The sequence below is a fragment of the Micropterus salmoides genome, unplaced genomic scaffold, assembly GCF_014851395.1.
Source record: "Micropterus salmoides isolate LMB-PRFRI ecotype aquatic unplaced genomic scaffold, ASM1485139v1 Ms_hic_scaffold_3800, whole genome shotgun sequence".
NCBI lineage: Eukaryota > Metazoa > Chordata > Actinopteri > Centrarchiformes > Centrarchidae > Micropterus > Micropterus salmoides.
In genome coordinates, this window is record NW_024043152.1 from 11,057 (window position 1) to 28,147 (window position 17,091).

The window sequence follows — 17,091 nt, forward strand, 5'->3', positions numbered from 1 at the left end:
TTGTGATGATCCACAAACAATGTCTATTTTGTAACATGCCACTTAAATACAAATGGTTATCGGAAAAGTCACAGCGAGACTTCAACTTTGTTTTAAAAACCAATAAAGCCTCCTATTGGACAGGTGAACATTACTGCAAAGCGTGTGAAATATATTGTGATTTTGTGCTTTAGTGGGCTGAAGTTAGATAATGTTACCTTGCCGATAGACACCGACCTGTTGCTAATGTACCTTACAAGTATGTGACACACGGAATATGCAATAATGCAACATAACTGCGCAGGACAACACAGCGGAAGACCCATTAACAGTAACGTTACTTACTACGGTCCAACTGTTATACTAAGTGTGGCAACAATATCATTTGTAATATTCATTCCAGCTGTTTCATTATCACCCAATACATTTTAGCTAAGCTGACTTTGCTGAGCCTCTGGTGATACACAACGCCGATATCCCGTCGGCTAAATGCAGTCACTGTAACGTTATCATGTAATGAGCATGGACTAGTTCAATGTCGAGCTGATTAAAAAAATATTACTGTAACCTGAGTCCTGAGTTTCCAGCATTTTGTGTGATGCCGTCTCCTATTATGTCTGTTTGGCCGATGCATCGTCATGAATTCAAGCAAGCACAGGATCACAGTCCTGGAAACATTATGGTTCCAATCTGAAACCTGACTGCTAGAGGCTACTGAAAACTACACACGGCCCCTTAAAAATGTTGTCTTCAATTTCAAACTTTCTACAGGATGGAAGACTTTGTGGACATCTGTTGAAAAGTAGTGATATGCTTTATTCCATACAGAAGGTTTAATATATTGTGGTTATAGTGGCTGTTTTTTGCTGTGTAACAATCATATCTAGTGGCTCTCTGACAATGTTTAGTGGCAACATGTATGCTGTGGTTTGTTAATGTTTGATGCTGTACTTCCAATATATGGTGATTGGAGTGGATGATTATTGTTATAGTTTGTCTATAAATAAAGCAAAATGAAACTCTTCTTGGCATTTATTAAAGATCAGTCAGTCTGAGCAAACACATGCACAGACCGAATATCCCCAACTATAATAATTTACCTGCAGACGGTGACCCTCGCAAAGGAGGAGACATGACCACCGGCGTCCAACATGGAATCACTGTCAAGCTTTAACTATATAGAGGGACTGTGGGAGATCTGGGACTGCCAGGAGAAATTCAACTTTATCTCATCTGAGTGCAAGAGTTGAAGTGGTGATAATTTGAACAGTAATCAGAAATGTATGTTAAATAGTAAAGTATAGCAGAACTAGAACTTGGGTTTCACGTCAACAGTAAATAATAATGTTTGTCTTTTGGAAATGACAGAAACAAATGTGTGACCTCCTATTTACACTTGGCTGCAAAAATGTATCATTTTATAGTTTGCAATGGTTGAAAAAGAATATATATTATTACCTGGTTGACACAGGACACCTGTTTTTTTTGTTTCACAAAAGAAACAAAATGGTTTTGTCCCCCACACTACGATTCATCTCTAAACGGTCTAATTGAGCAGAGTGACAGCTGGAGCATCAATATGCTTTATGACAGTCATGTCTGTCCCCAAGAAAGGTAAATCAAAGTACCAAAAAAGATGAGAATGAAAGAAAAGAAAGCAAAGTTAAGGAAAATAACTGCTAACTAATTTTTTTCAAAAGAAAGGTGAGCACAATCACAACTAGCAGTTAAAGAAGGGTTTAAGCTGATAGCAGGAATCTAGCTTGATGCATATTTGCATAGTTGGCTAGAACATAAATTATTATCAGCAAATTAAACCTTCTAAAGTTTTATTTATTTTGCTTTTAAACCCACATGCCTTTGAACCACTAACTTACACTGTGGGCTTGGACACAAAGATTGATCAAATGTACTAAAATTATACAAATGGTAATGTAAAATCATTTATTTGAAAGCTGATTTTTTTGTTTCTGCAAATGAAACATGACTCTATGAAGTATTTGTTCAGTTGTCTTTTATTATGCAGTATAGTAAACATTTTTTCAATGTAGAGCTATGACAGCTATGGTATTTTTCAGCTTTGTCTTCTACCTTGGGAATGATGAATGCTTCAATAAAAATGTAAAATATAATGTTATTTTAAACATGACACTCATAGAAACCTCATTTAATCATAGTCAAGTAATTGTAGGATACAGTGTGTTAAAGGGTTAAAATATGGTGAGATTTCAAACTGTGAAGACTTAAGTATGATCATGTGTTAATGTCCCATCATGTTCAGCCAGGCACACACCATTTACGTAATGAATAATGAATAAAGATTATTACCGTAATCCCCTTCCCCACCACTCCGCCACCCGCCCCGCACCGCCGCTATCTGTTCAAAACATAGTCGGACTTGCCCCTAGCAAGATTGCCCAGCAACATTGCTCAAAAAGTTGTCCCGTGTATCATCAGCTTAAGGAGGGGTTGAGCGGAAGAGAAAAAAAGTGACGGTCTGAGAGCGAGAGAGGGAGGACTGTGACTGGACGAGAGATGGCAGAAGGAAGTCACGGTTCAGGAAGTCAGTTAGGAGAAATGGACGAAGGTGGCGGGAGTTATGAAAAGTGGAATATAGCAGGTAGGAAAAATAAGCGTAAAAAAAGCCTAAGATCGGATGGGAGTGATAATGACGGGAGAGCAACTGTAACTGAAAGGAGGAGAGAGGATTTCAAGGCAATAGTAAAACTTGTGCAAGATGGGGCTTCATTCTGCGATTGGAATCCAATACAGCTAACTAAATCCATAAGTAAAGAAATCGGGGAGGTAAGGAGTGCTAAAATATTGCGAAATGGATCATTACTAATTATATGTAAGGATGGAGTACAACAAGGAAAAGCAGTCAGAATGAATAAAATAAATGGCAAGAAAGTACAATGTTCTCTGACGACTGACAGAAAATTGGTCAGGGGAGTTATTACAGGGATTCCGGTAAATGTAACAGCAGATGATGTTAAAGGAAATGTAACAAATGCTAAAGTGAATGAAGTCAGACATCTTAAAGCAAGCAGAAATGGGATTAAAAGTGACAGTCTCTCTGTACTGATCACATTTGATGAGGAAAGACTCCCGGAAAAGATCTTTATTGGATATATGTGTTATGATGTGAGCTGGATGTTCCCCCACCTCTCAGATGTTTTAAATGTCAGAGGTTCGGACATGTAGCATCCGTGTGCAAGGGAAAGCAAACATGTGGTAGATGCGGTGGAAACCACGAGTATGGCAAATGTGCAGAGGGGACAAAGCTGAAGTGTTGTAATTGTGGAGGAGTTAGTAAATGAGAGGCAGAGGTGCAGCAAGTCAAGGCTACTCAGGGAATAAGGTACGCAGAGGCAGCAAAGAAGGTTTCAGGAGACGCACAGGTGACAAGGCAAAATGACACTAGCAATAAAGATGCAGGGAAATGTGGAGGATGCGATAAAGTGAAGGAGGAAACTCTGATTGTGAACAAGAATGACTTTGTATTCTTTATGGCAGATATAGTCAACTGTTCAGCACAGACAAAAAGCCGAAATGAAAGGATCAAAATAATTGTCAAATCAGCTGAGAAGTACCTTGATGTGAGGGGGCTGCACTGGGAAACAGTTAAAGACATTCTTAATGAAGATAATCATTCATCTCAGACTTGTGTTAGATCCTCTTATTGGTGCTAATTCCACTCCAGCGGAATGCAAGAAGCTTAATTTCAGATGGCCAAGAGTTTAAAAAGTATATTGATAAGTTGGAAGAGAAACCTGATATAATTTGTATACAGGAGACATGGTTAAAGCCACAGTTGGACTTTATTATAAAGGGATATACTGCTGTTAGGAGAGACAGAAATTCTGGCAACGGTGGAGGAGTTGTGACATTCATACAAAATGGAATGCGTTATAAGGTTATACGTAAGCACAGATCATGAATCAATTGCGGTTAAGGTATGGACTAATAGAGGTAATATTGGCATAGTTAATTACTATAATCCTTGTGGGAAAATAAGTCTAGATATACTAGAGGATGTTGGAGGACTATTGCAAGATAACTTGATATGGTGTGGGATTTCAATTCACATAATTCACTATGGGGTAGCAATAAAACAGATTTAAATGGTTTAGCAGTTGAAGAATTTATAGATAATCACTGTTTGGTATGTATTAATAATGGGAAGGAACACGATACAATAGTGTGCAAAACACAGAGGCAGCGCTTGATTTAACACTGGTGTCTAGTGAAATAGCAGGTTTAAGCACATGGAGCGTGATCAAACATACCACAGTGGAAGTGATCACTACCCTGTGGTAACTAAAGTTGGCATTGAAGGTTTTTATGATAAGGGAAAGAAAACTCCCAGATGGAAATTGGGAAATGCTAACTGGGATGTTTTCCAAAAGATCAGTACAAACAGATTCAGGAAACTTAAAGAGGAGAACCAGACAGATGTAAACATAATCAATAGTACAATAGTTAATGAGATTATTCAATCTGCTGAGGAAACAATCCCTAAGAGTACAGGAACTAAATGGACCAAGAGTGTACCCTGGTGGAATGACAACTGTAGTAAAGCCATAAAGGCCAGGAATAAAGCATTTAGAGAACTCAAGAAACTTCATTCTCAGGATGCATTGATCCTGTATAAAAGGGCCCAAGCAATAGTAAGGAGGACAATTAGAACACAAAAACGAACATTTTGGAGGCAGTACTGTAGCACTATTGGAAGGGAAGTACAGCTGTCAGATGTGTGGGGCATGATTAGAAGAATGGGGGGGGGGATTAGAAGAAATTATGAGATACCAGTGTTGAACACTGGGAACAAAATGGCTGTCAATAATTTAGAAAAGGCGGAACTTCTTGCACAAAAATTTGAAAGGGTTCATAGTTCGTGTAATCTCACAGATGAGGCTAGGCAGTGTAGAGATAAAATCTTAATGGAGAATCCCAAAATAACAGAGGAAAGGGAGGTGTCAGGAGATCCGTTAGATCTACCGTTTAATATGTTTGAGCTAAGAAGAGCAATTACGAGTGCTCGTCAGACCACTCCAGGGAAAGACGGTGTATGTTATAGAATGTTGGCATACATGACAGATTGGGTTTGTTTAATAAAGTTTGGGATGTTGGCCAACTTCCTTTAGCTTGAAACAAGCAATAATAGTGCCCATTCCAAAACCAGGAAAAGATCAGTCAGACCTTCCAGTTACAGACCTATTGCATTAACTCACCTTATGCAAAATTATGGAACGAATGGTCACCGAGCATTTAACATATTTCCTAGAGAGTAAAGCTCTTCTGTACCCGTACCAGAGTGGGTTCCGTAGGGGTCGGAATACAATGGATTCAGTATTGTGCTTAGAATCAGACATCAGGAAAGCACAGACCAACAAAGAAATACTGATAGCTGTATTTTTTGACGTTGAAAAAGCATATGATATGCTCTGGAAAGAAGGGTTACTTATTAAGTTGAAGTCATTGGGTATTGGTGGTAGAACATATAATTGGGTTATGAACTTTCTATTTGACAGGGAAATACAAGTAAGAGTAGGCGCAGAATACTCCAGTGTATATAAGGTGGAAAATGGAACTCCGCAAGGGAGTGTGTGTAGCCCGCTGTTATTCAACATAATGATAAATGACATCTTCTCTCAGGTTGAACAAAGCGTAGGGAAATCTTTGTAGGCAGATGACGGGGCTCTGTGGGTAAGAGGCCGCAATGTGTTGCACGTCAGTAAGAAAAGCAAGCTGCAATAGCTGCTGTGGAAAAATGGGCAAATAAATGGGGATTCAAGTTATCTGTTGCAAAAACACAGGTGATCTGTTTCTCAAGGTGGCATAAAGTCACGCCTACTTCCATGAAGTTATATGAACGACCACTTGAGCAAGTCAAAACAATTAAATTTCTTGGGGTTTGGTTTGATGAGAAGCTCACCTGGAATACTCATTTAGACAAAGTTAAGAACAAGTGTAAAAAAGTCATCAATATACTTCGTTGTCTGTCAGGACAAGAGTGGGGAGCAAGCAGAGCAGCTCTACAAAATATATACTGGGCACTCATGAGATCCGTTTTTGACTATGGATGTGTAGCGTACATGTCAGCAGCAGAATCAAACCTTAAGAAGTTGGATGTATTACAAGCTCAGGCCTTGAGAATTTGCAGTGGATCAGTCAAAACATCTCCGGTGTCAGCAATGCAGGTGGAGAAATGCCGTTAAGAATCAGGCGAGTAAAGTTAATGTTGGCACACTGGGTTAATCTCCAGGGGCAATGTGATTCTCATCCTGCCAAGAGTCTTTTAATAGATTGCTGGGAACACAATGAGACAAATTTCACAAGTTTTGGGTGGATTTGGGGTGGATTGGTGATGCAAAGGCAGAAGTCATAGGATTACGACAATTAGATTACAGCCCTACATTGTCACAGTCTTCCATTCCTCCCTGGTTATTTCTAACACCAAGTGCTTCAAGGAATTGAAGGATATGTCAAAGAAACTTCCAGAATGCAGCATAGTACAGAATTACTTTGATTTACATTTTTCAGACTCCATGTTTATATTCACAGATGGCTCCAAAGATTCTGATACAGGGCGTGCAGGTACAGCAGTTTATATCCCAGCAAGTGAGTCATATATCAAGAAAAGAATATCAGATCATGTCTCAGTGTATACCACAGAGTTGACTGCAATATTACTGGCCCTGCAGTGGATAGAAGAGAGGGAAACAAATAATACTGTTATTGCATCTGATAGCTTGTCTGCACTAATGAGTATTAAATCTGGCAAATCATCATTTAGATCCAATATCCTCAATGACATATTCCTTATATTGTACAGGATGGAGCTAAAGGGTTTATCCAAATGCTTCCTTTGGGTTCCTGCTCATGTTGGTGTGGAAGGAAATGAGCAGGTGGATATTCTGGCCAAAGGAACACTCAAAATCAAACATGTAGACCTAAAAACCCCATTAACTAAAGATGAAGCTAAGACATTTATCAGGACCTATGCACATTCAGTTTGGCAGGAGCATTGGGACAATAGTGAAACTGGAAGGCACCTATATAATGTACAGAGACAGGTTGGTGTCGGAAGGACGGTGGGCTGGAAACGTAGGGAAGAAAATATAATCACTCGTCTGAGAATAGGACATACAGGTCTCAACCTTTCGTTATATAAAACAGGTAAGCACCCAACTGGGAAATGTATATATGTAACCAACTAGAACGGTTGAACACTTGAACATGTTCTCCTGCAGTGTAGGAGATACACTATCAAGAGGGAATGCCTCTTTCAGTCATTACGGAAGGCAAAACATCATGATATCTCATTAACAGGTCTCTTGGGGAAAAAACAGCAGGCCAGATATATTGTCATATGATTAAGTTTCTGAAAGAAACAGAGTTAGAAAAAAGAATTTAATTTATGTTATTTTTTTTTTAATTTTTTTTTCTCTTTTATTTATTTCATTTATTTCCTGCTTAATCTCTCGTTCCACACTCCAGTCCAGCTTGTAGCGGTAATGCACCGTTAAACTGGTTTGCCAACTGCCATTAAACCCTAAAGAAGAAGAAGAAGAAGAAGAAGAGCGCGAGAGAGAGGTGAACGATACAGCGACGTTGAGCGCTAGTTTTAGTTGTGTTCCCCTCGGGTCACAGTGACCCCCACCGCGTACCTCCGCAACGCTACGGAGCCACCGGCAGAGGTCGCCAAAGGCGCTCGGAGCGCATTCGCCCCAGAGGCACGCGGGTGGGTCACTGTGACCAATTGCCGGCCTTGCCGCCTTTGTTACCCCGTTTGCGCGGAAACCAATCGCTGGCCTTGCCGCGCTTTTTACCCGTTCGCGCGGAAACCAATCGCTGGCCTTGCTGCGCTTTTTCCCCGTTGGCGCGGAAACCAATCGCTGGCCTTGCCGCTCTTTTTCCCCACGTTCGCGCGGAAACTAATCGCTGGCCCGTCCGCTCGTGTCCCTCTAGCGCACTTTCCCCGGTATAGCGGAAACGGTCCCCCCCTTTCCCTTTCCACGTATACTATCTCCCCTTGGGTCACATTGACCCGAGATTCGCTTTCCCTCGAACGATCTCCGCTTCGCTTTCCATATCTGTCCCCTACGGTTCCCTTTGCAACGTGTACTATCCGCCCTCCGGGTCAGAGTGACCCACCGAGATTCGCTTTCCCTTCGATGATCCCCGCTCCGGGTCACTGTGACCCACCGAGATTCGCTTTCCCTCCTACGTTGCCACCTGTCATGTTATCTGCCCTTCCATCTGCCCTTCGGGTCACTCTGACCCACCGAGATTCGCTTTCCTCCTTCTATCTGCCCTCCGGGTCATTCTGACCCACCGAGAGTCGTTGTCCCTCCTACGTTGCCACCTGTCATGTTATCTGCCCTTCCATCTGCCCTTCGGGTCACTCTGACCCACCGAGATTCGCTTTCCTCCTTCTATCTGCCCTCCGGGGTCACTCTGACCCACCGAGAGTCGTTGTCCCTCCTACGTTGCCACCTGTCATGTTATCTGCCCTTCCATCTGCCCTGCGGGTCACTCTGACCCACCGAGATTTGCTTTCCTCCTTCTATCTGCCCTCCGGGTCACTGTGACCCACCGAGATTCGCTTTCCCTCCTACGTTGCCACATGTCATTCACTTCCCCCTTGTATATGCCCTGCGGGTCACTCTGACCACCGAGATTCGCTTTCCTCCTTCTATCTGCCCTCCGGGTCACTGTGACCCACCGAGATTCGCTTTCCATATCTGTCCTCTACGGTTCCCTTTTCAACGTGTACTATATGCCCTGCGGGTCACTCTGACCCACCGAGATTCGCTTTCCTCCTTCTATCTGCCCTCCGGGTCACTGTGACCCACCGAGATTCGCTTTCCATATCTGTCCTCTACGGTTCCCTTTTCAACGTGTAATATCTGCCCCCGGGTCACTCTGACCCACCGAGATTCGCTTTCCTCCTTCTATCTGCCCTCCGGGTCACTGTGACCCACCGAGATTCGCTTTCCATATCTGTCCTCTACGGTTCCCTTTTCAACGTGTACTATCTGCCCTCCGGGTCACTCTGACCCACCGAGATTCGCTTTCCTCCTTCTATCTGCCCTCTGGGTCACTGTGACCCACCGAGATTCGCTTTCCATATCTGTCCTCTACGGTTCCCTTTTCAACGTGTACTATCTGCCCTCCGGGTCACTCTGACCCACCGAGATTCGCTTTCCCTATCTGTCCTCTGCGTATCCCGTATTCCTACCCTGTCATTCCCCGTGGGTCACATTGTTCAAAAATGGAGGTCACAGACCCGCAGAGCCCGGAACGATGGCCTCTTCTATACGTGGGCAGGATATCTCTGAGGGAGAATGGGACGATGATGAATACGTGTCAGACAGAGACTATGATTATGAAGATGAAGAGGAATACGAACTATATGAGGACGGTCAAGAACAAGAACAAGAAGAAAAAGACGAAGAAGAAAAAGACAAAGACGAAGAAGAAGAAGACGAAGAACAACAACAACAACAACAAGTACACGAACAAGTACAAGAACATGAACAAGAAGAAGAACTAGATGAACAACAAGTACACGAACAGGATCAAGATGAACAACAAGATCAAGAACAAGAAGCACCACCCGAACAACCCCGCGACCTAATGTCAAAGAACCAAACTCTTCTCTGGCGCACACATCACGTAGCTCAACAGGTGACAAGTACGCAACGGAGCCCGATACCCAGCGCACCCTCGGGGCCTACCCCGTACGCGGTGTCCCTGGTGCGCGATATAGCTTCGGCTTTCGGCTTGTTCTTCACGCACACAGTAGAGAAGCTCATACTGGAGATGACCAACCTCGAGGCCGAACGCACGGGCTACGAGCAACGGAACGCTTGGTGGAAGGCGGGCATGGGCGAGACCGAGCTGCGCGCATACGTGGGATTGCTCATCCTGGCCGGAGTGTATAGGTCCCGAGGGGAGGCCGCGGCCAGCCTCTGGGACGCTGAAAGCGGTTGCTCGATATTCCGCGCCACCATGCCCCTCAAGGTGTTTTACGCGTACTCGAAGCTGCTGCGCTTCGACGATCGCGAGACGAGAGCTCAGAGACGGGCCTCGGACAAACTGGTTAGAGAGCTGTGGGACAGGTGGGCGGAGAGGCTGCCCTACCTGTACAACCCGGGACCCGATGTTACCGTGGACGAACAGCTGGTTCCCTTGAGAGGGAGTACCGAGCACAAAAGAAAACACAAAAAAAAACATCTCACACTATGTGTCTTTCGTTCTCTCTGTCTTTCTTTCCTTCGTTCTCTGTCTTTCTTTCTGTCTTTCGTTCTCTCTGTCTTTCGTTCTCTCTGTCTTTCGTTCTCTCTGTCTTTCTTTCCTTCAGAGGTATTGTTTCTTTCTTTCTGTCTTCCTCCCCTCTGTAACCATTATCCGCTATGCCCAGAGATATGTAACACATCTGTCTCCATCTTCCCTCCCCTGTCTCTCAGGACGCTGTCCCTTCAGACAATACATGCCCAACAAACCCGCAAAGTACGGAATCAAGTCTTGGGTTGCCTGCGATGCGAAATCCAGCTACGCGTGGAAGATGCAGGTCTACGTGGGCAAGAAGGAGCTGCCCACCGGGGACTCGCACGCGCCAGCCCTACCGCGCTCCGAGAAAAACCAAGGCGCCCGCGTGGTACTGGAACTCACCGAGGGGCTCTCCGGACCGCGCAACGTAACCTGCGACAACTTCTTCACTTCTTACGAGCTCGGACAGCGGCTCCTGGAGAGAGGTCTGACCATGCTCGGAACCGTAAGGAAGAACAAACCCGAACTGCCGCCCGCGTTGGTCGCCACCAAGGGCAGACCCGTCTTCTCGTCCCAGTTCGCGTTCACCGGAGCCACAGCCAAGAGCACCACGCTGGTCTCGTACGTGCCCAAGAAAAACAAGAACATGTTGATCATGACCACGCTGCCTTGGCGCTCACACTCGCAAACCCGAGATTGCTCTGCCTCCGCCTCATATTCCGGACTCAGCGAGCGCTCCGATCGGAAACCTAACCTGGTACTCAAGTACAACAGCACCAAGGGCGGAGTGGACAACCTGGACAAGGTCATCGCCACGTACAGCTGCAGGAGAATGACCTCGCGCTGGCCCGTGGTCATCTTTCACAACATACTCGATGTGTCCGCGTACAACGCTTACGTGATATGGCGAGAGACGAACCCCGCGTGGCTGTCCGGTAATCGAAACAAGCGCAGGTTGTTCCTGGAGCAGCTGGGCAAGGCGCTCGTGACCCCGCTCATAGAGAAGAGGCGGGGGATGCCTCGAGCCGAGGATTCGGCCGCGCTGGTCAGAACCCTTAGAATAGGGGGCAGCGGTGACAGCGATCCGGGATCTCCTTCTTCGCAACCGCAACCCACTCGACGAGGGTCATGTGACCACCCCACACAGGACATCCTGGGCTCGCTAGCCCACCCGAAACCGAACGCTAGCAAAAGGAAGAGGTGTCAGATATGTCCCCCTAAAAAAGACAGTAAAACCTACACAACCTGCCAAGGCTGCAGCAAGTACGTGTGCAAGAGCTGCGTGCTCCCGTATTGCCCCGCGTGCGTGTAGGCGCGTGCGTGGTCTCACGCTACGAAATGCACAGAGACAGCGGGAGGGTTAATCAGATGGCCTAAGTTTCATAACAGCCCCTGGGGCAAAGGATGACATTGAAGCAAATACAAATTAAGTAACCTGAGGAAGTGCTTTGTGGGTTCCACGGAATTGTGCTGCCATTTGCATCGAAGAAACAAGACAACAAATACTGCTAAGGTTACAGCATTTAGTGTGACTGGGCTTGCAAAGGGTACTTAAGTATTTGAGTTTTTAATGTTCAAGTGGACGACAGTCCTCATGGTGTTAGCGAAAACTCAGCCAAATCACTCTGGCACACTTCTGATCAGTGCCAGGCTTTAATTGTGTGCTGCATGTTTAGTACAATGCCATAAGCTTAATATTAAAACGCATAACATATTCTGAGAGTCAGACGCAAAGGGGCTTTCTCCATAGGCGGACCTGTCCTATGTTCCTGGAGGGGATGACACAATCAATTGGCCTGAACCTCAATGGCATCAATGGCCCTGGCTTCCAGTAGGCAAGGATAGAAGGAACAACAGGAAGCCAAATGACTTGCCTTACATTCATGACACAGTTCTAACTCAGACATCTGTATTAATCTAGTGAGCACAGTGACTCGAGGTCAAGCCAAGCCTTTTATGATACAGTGTCCACAGGCAGCAGGAAATAAGACAAAGTTCTGGGTCTGTGCCATGCAGAAGTAACATAATGGAAGAGAATATTGTGTACATATAAATATATAAACTGACAACATAAAAATATACAACAACAAAGATCAACAATCAACAACAAATATGTGCAACGTGCCAGGTCTGTGCACGACATGAGATGAAACAGTATTTACATGTGCAGAGACATTTGTATCATTTGCAAGGGGGGAGTGTCAGAGGGGGACCCGGGCCTCGTTAATGAGGCTAGCTCATAGACTGTATATAAAAATGGACGTAGCGTCCGTGACATCACCCATTGGTTTCTGAAGAGCCGTTTTGAAGCTCAAAATTAGCGGAGCTGGCCGGCACCATCTTGGCAGTGCGTCACCGCGCGTCACTCTCGGATACCCAAAAATGGGCAAAGAGGCGGGTCGTAGGCGGAGCTGAGGTGACGTGTTGCTGAAACCACTCCCGCCTAGCTCCACGTGAGCAAGTTAGCTCATGATAAGGAGCTAATGCTACATGCTACTCTGCGGTGCTGTGCGGTGGAGGTTAGAACCTGCGGCTGATTGTTACCAGTTTACCGACATTACCAGCTACAGTCAAGGTAAGACACCGGAAAATATTAAAATAACTCACATATCTGTTATAATGTTATTTTGCAACACTAAAGTTAGATTTTGTTGAGACCAACGTTAACAGTTAACTACGAATCAGTTATTAATTACCTTAAGTTTACTTAACGTTAACTGTTACAGCTCAAACGAACAATTTCAAGCAAATCAATTTATATACCGTTGGTTACGAGCGGTTACGAGTTGCTTATTTGGACGTCACCTCAGTATGTTACTTGTAATAAACGTAATAAGCAGAGTCCTCAGTTACATGATGGAAGCTGTATATCTTGTAAAACGTTAGCCATGACTGCTATCAATTAATTAATTCCCCACACCGCTATTTTGAGTAACGTTGCTTCTGTTGGCAGGACTGTGTGGGATTATTGTCTGGAATAGGACATTTGAGAGAAAAAGGTACTTTTTATATTTGTCACAAGATCTTGTTGAAGTTCTGATGCCTCCACATCTGCTACTCAAAGGTTAAACTTTGAGTCTAAAATAATGTTGCTAGTCTTGGCTACTGGACATTTGACAGCTGATATAAAATTGTCTGTCTTAAAAGGACAACATAAAAACGTTTAAAGAGTCTCCCTTGTTCCATTTTCTCCCACGTATGTTACATAATAGTGCTGTCAACATTGAAACACTGAGGCATCATCATGAGGACCATCTCAAAGAATTTGAATACTGAGGAAAAGTTCATTGTGAGCATCAGAACCAGACTGAGAGAGTTAATTAGCTGATTAGAGAGCTCTTCTCCAGTGATTTCTGTATAATTTATAATACAGAGATGTATTTTATTCTAAAATGTTTATACATTTTGAGATAGTGGAGTTTTTATTTCCATGAGCTGTAAACCGTAATCATCAAGATGAAAGCAAAAAGGGTTTGAAATGCTTCACTTTGTGTAATGAATTAAATTACGTTAGAAAATTAACCTCACCACCCTATTCTATTTATTAAAGAATCATCTGTATTTACTTCATATTTTTTATCACCTGAAAAATTTATTCCACATTTTCCTCCTCCTCTTTCTGTGTGTGCAAGAGTATTTTTACTTTCTACCTTATACTTTAAGATAAATAAGGAGCCATACACCCAGTACCCATATACTGTATAACAGAGCTGAAGTTTATGAAGAGTGCCTTGTTTGCGGCTCTGATATAAGTCTAGTTTAAACACAGAATAATGTGGGCACATCCAAACCATCCTGTGGGTAAGTGCTAAAACAAAGAATGATCTGTACAGAGTGATTATGAATCCCACTAGGTGTTTTTTTATTGTGACCTTGCAAACTCTTGAGGTCTCAGAGATGACCGAATGCCCATGTAGTAAATAGGTGAGTCTATACAATGTAAAACTACACAAGACCTTCTCAGGTCGCAATAAATGACCTACAGGGTTTCAAAACTGTGTGCAGATAATTCTTTGTTTTTCATAACAGAGTAACTTCTCAGTCAATGTCACATTTGTCTCTTAAAGAAATGTCAAAATAAAAAGTATACAACATCAACCTTTCATTTTTTACTTGCTACTAACATATATGCAAAATGTTAGCCTATATATACCATCTTAATATTTTCATTTACAGCTGTTAACTATAATATATTGTTAAGTTTATATCACACTATTTAAAATTAAAATATGAAACTGATGATGAATGAAGAATTGTGAGTAAAAAGAAAAGCAGGAGCTGTAGAGCTGGAAGCTGGAGCTGTTCTCTCCTGAAGAGCTGGACACAGCTAATCACATCTGGAGGGTTCTGCAATCAGCTCCTTAGGCACCTGTAAAGACAACAATGGGTGGACAGTTAAGCAGCTTCTTCCAAAGAGCCATAAAGCTACTGAACTCTGAGATCGCCTCAGCATGATAACCTCTCTGGCATGTGACAGTAATTAGGGGTGGCAATGTGAAATACACTTTCCTAATATGTGCGATATACGGGTTTCTGCTAGACACTGTGCAATAATAACTACTCAAGTCCGATCTTATTGAATGTTTATTAAAAGGATCTTATTTTATATTTCTTATTGAACTGTACTACCTTTTTAGGCAAATTCTAACCCACAAAACAAACTCAGAGGCGGCTCTCACACACCTAAATTCTCGCCTTAACTAAACCATCGCCCTAGTTACAGCAAAGCCCAGCTGTCAGCAGGCATAACACGCATTATATGCTGACAAAAAAGGTGGATGAAAATCTCTGCAGGTAGCCTACAACAGCTGTTTGGCCGAATTATGCATCCACATCTTAAGCTTATCAGAAACGTCGCTGATCAAACGCAGTTATCACTCAGATTGTTTGCTGAATCTCAAGGATGTGTAATAACTTATTGATGACTCTAAACTGCATTTAATATGTACTTAGAATCAATCATCCCCACTGATGAACCCCACAAAGAATAGTATAACGTTATCGTTTTTAAACAGTTACGTTACACTTGGAGGTGCACGGCTCTCCTCGGGAGAGACAGCTAGCTCAAATAGTGGCATCGGTGTTCCTCGGTGTGACAGTTTCAGGCAGAACTCCGCAGCCGCTCCCCCCTCAGATCTCTGCCTTTAAACTCTTCGTGTCCATCGGGATCAGGTGCAGCCACTTATAATAGTATCTGACTTGTATCTAACTGAACAGTGATTCCGTTACAGGACGTAGCTAAATCTCACATCGCCCATTAGTAAAAGTTACCGTTAACATAACGGCAGCTAACACAGCTGAGCCTTTACTTACAACTTCACACAGACGCCTTTTCTTCAAAGTATTATCACCCTAATGTCTAACACTAAGGTTAATCTAATAATGTTACATTTTGGGTTCTCTCTTCATGCTGACCTGTCTTTGACTCATTAAAAGCTGCGGTTAGAACACACTAATAACTTACTTACACTAACTTAGCAGCTTGGGGCTGCTCATATCTGCCTAATTAGCGTAACGAGCTGACCTTAAGCTAACAAGCTATATGACAGCGATACCCGTTAAATGTTAACACATCAATAAAATACAGGAATTTCACTCACCAAGTAGAACTCCTGGAGGTTCGCTCTCCAACGAACTGCACAACCTGCCATTATTCATCCGGTATCTGCATGAAGAAATGTCCAAAAGGCTCCGATAGGCTGAGCCTCAGAGCTCCGTGTAGCTGAGTGAGGCTAACAGACAGTGGACCGAGTGCTAGCAGTGGCAGCAATGGCGCCTGTCAATCAAAGCAGCCACGCCCCTAATAATGCAGAACTTTCAGATTGCAGCTAATCACCATCTCTGCAGAGCGAATGATGCCCTGCCCTTGTCCCTGGCGGTGGTAGCAGCGTACCAGATGGTGATGGAGGAAGTGAGGATGGACTCAATGATGGCGGTGTAGAAGTGCACCATCATTGTCTTTGGCAGGTTGAACTTCTTCAGCTGCCGCAGGAAGTACATCCTCTGCTGGGCCTTTTTGATGATGGAGGTGATGTTCAGTTCCCACTTGAGGTCCTGGGAGATGATGTTGCCCAGGAAGCAGGAGGAGTCCACAGTGGTGACTGGGGAGTCACACAGGATGATGGGGGAGGGTGAGGCTGTGCTCTTTCTAAAATCCACCACCATCTCCACTGTCTTCTGAGCGCTGAGCTCCAGACTGTTCTGGCTGCACCAGGTCACCAGATGGTCAATCTCCCACCTGTAGGTGGCTCATCCCCACTTGAGATGATCCCAATGAGGGTGGTGTCGTCCGCAAACTTCAGGAGCGTGACAGACTGGTGACTGGAGGTGCAGCTGTTGATGTACAGGGAGAAGAGAAGGGGGGAAAGAACGCAGCCTTGAGGGGATCCAATGCTGATGGTCCTGGAATCAGAGACATGTTTTCCCAGCTTCACGTGCTGCTTCCTGTCTGTCAGGAAGTCAGTGATCCACCTGCAGGTGGAGTCAGGCACGCTCAGCTGGGAGAGCTTGTCCTGCAGCAGGGCAGGGATGATGGTGTTAAAAGCAGAGCTGAAATCCACAAACAGGATCATGGCGTAGGTTCCGGGGGAGTCCAGGTGCTAGAGGATTTAGTGAAGGGCCATGTTTACTGTATCGTCTACAGACCTGTTGGCTCTGTAGGCGAACTGCAGGGGGTCCAGGAGTGGGTCTGTAATGGATTTTAGGTGGGACAGCACAAGGCGTTCAAAGGACTTCATAACCACAGAGGTCAGGGCAACGGGTCTGTAGTCGTTTAGTCCTGTGGTCCTTGGTTTCTTGGGGGGATGATGGAGGAGGCTTTGAAGCAGGCTG

The 17,091-nt window shown here is 44.2% G+C and overlaps 1 protein-coding gene across 1 annotated transcript; it reads left to right on the plus strand.

The window, feature by feature from the left end:
- The first annotated feature begins 9,291 nt into the window (after positions 1-9,291).
- On the plus strand, positions 9,292-11,572 carry LOC119884947 (piggyBac transposable element-derived protein 4-like). Its single transcript, XM_038695222.1, has 3 exons — positions 9,292-9,409; positions 9,668-10,189; positions 10,458-11,572. Exons 1-3 carry the CDS (start codon positions 9,292-9,294, stop codon positions 11,570-11,572), a joined length of 1,755 nt encoding a protein of 584 aa, XP_038551150.1.
- The last annotated feature ends 5,519 nt before the right edge of the window (positions 11,573-17,091 follow it).

Excerpts from the sequence above, each read along its gene's own strand:
- LOC119884947 (XM_038695222.1), top strand. The coding sequence starts at position 9,292 with ATGGCCTCTTCTATACGTGGGCAGGATATCTCTGAGGGAGAATGGGAC. Across the intron at positions 9,410-9,667 it reads ATACGAACTATATGAGGACG|CTCAACAGGTGACAAGTACG; the intron begins GTCAAGAACAAG and ends CACATCACGTAG. Across the intron at positions 10,190-10,457 it reads GCTGGTTCCCTTGAGAGGGA|GACGCTGTCCCTTCAGACAA; the intron begins GTACCGAGCACA and ends CCTGTCTCTCAG.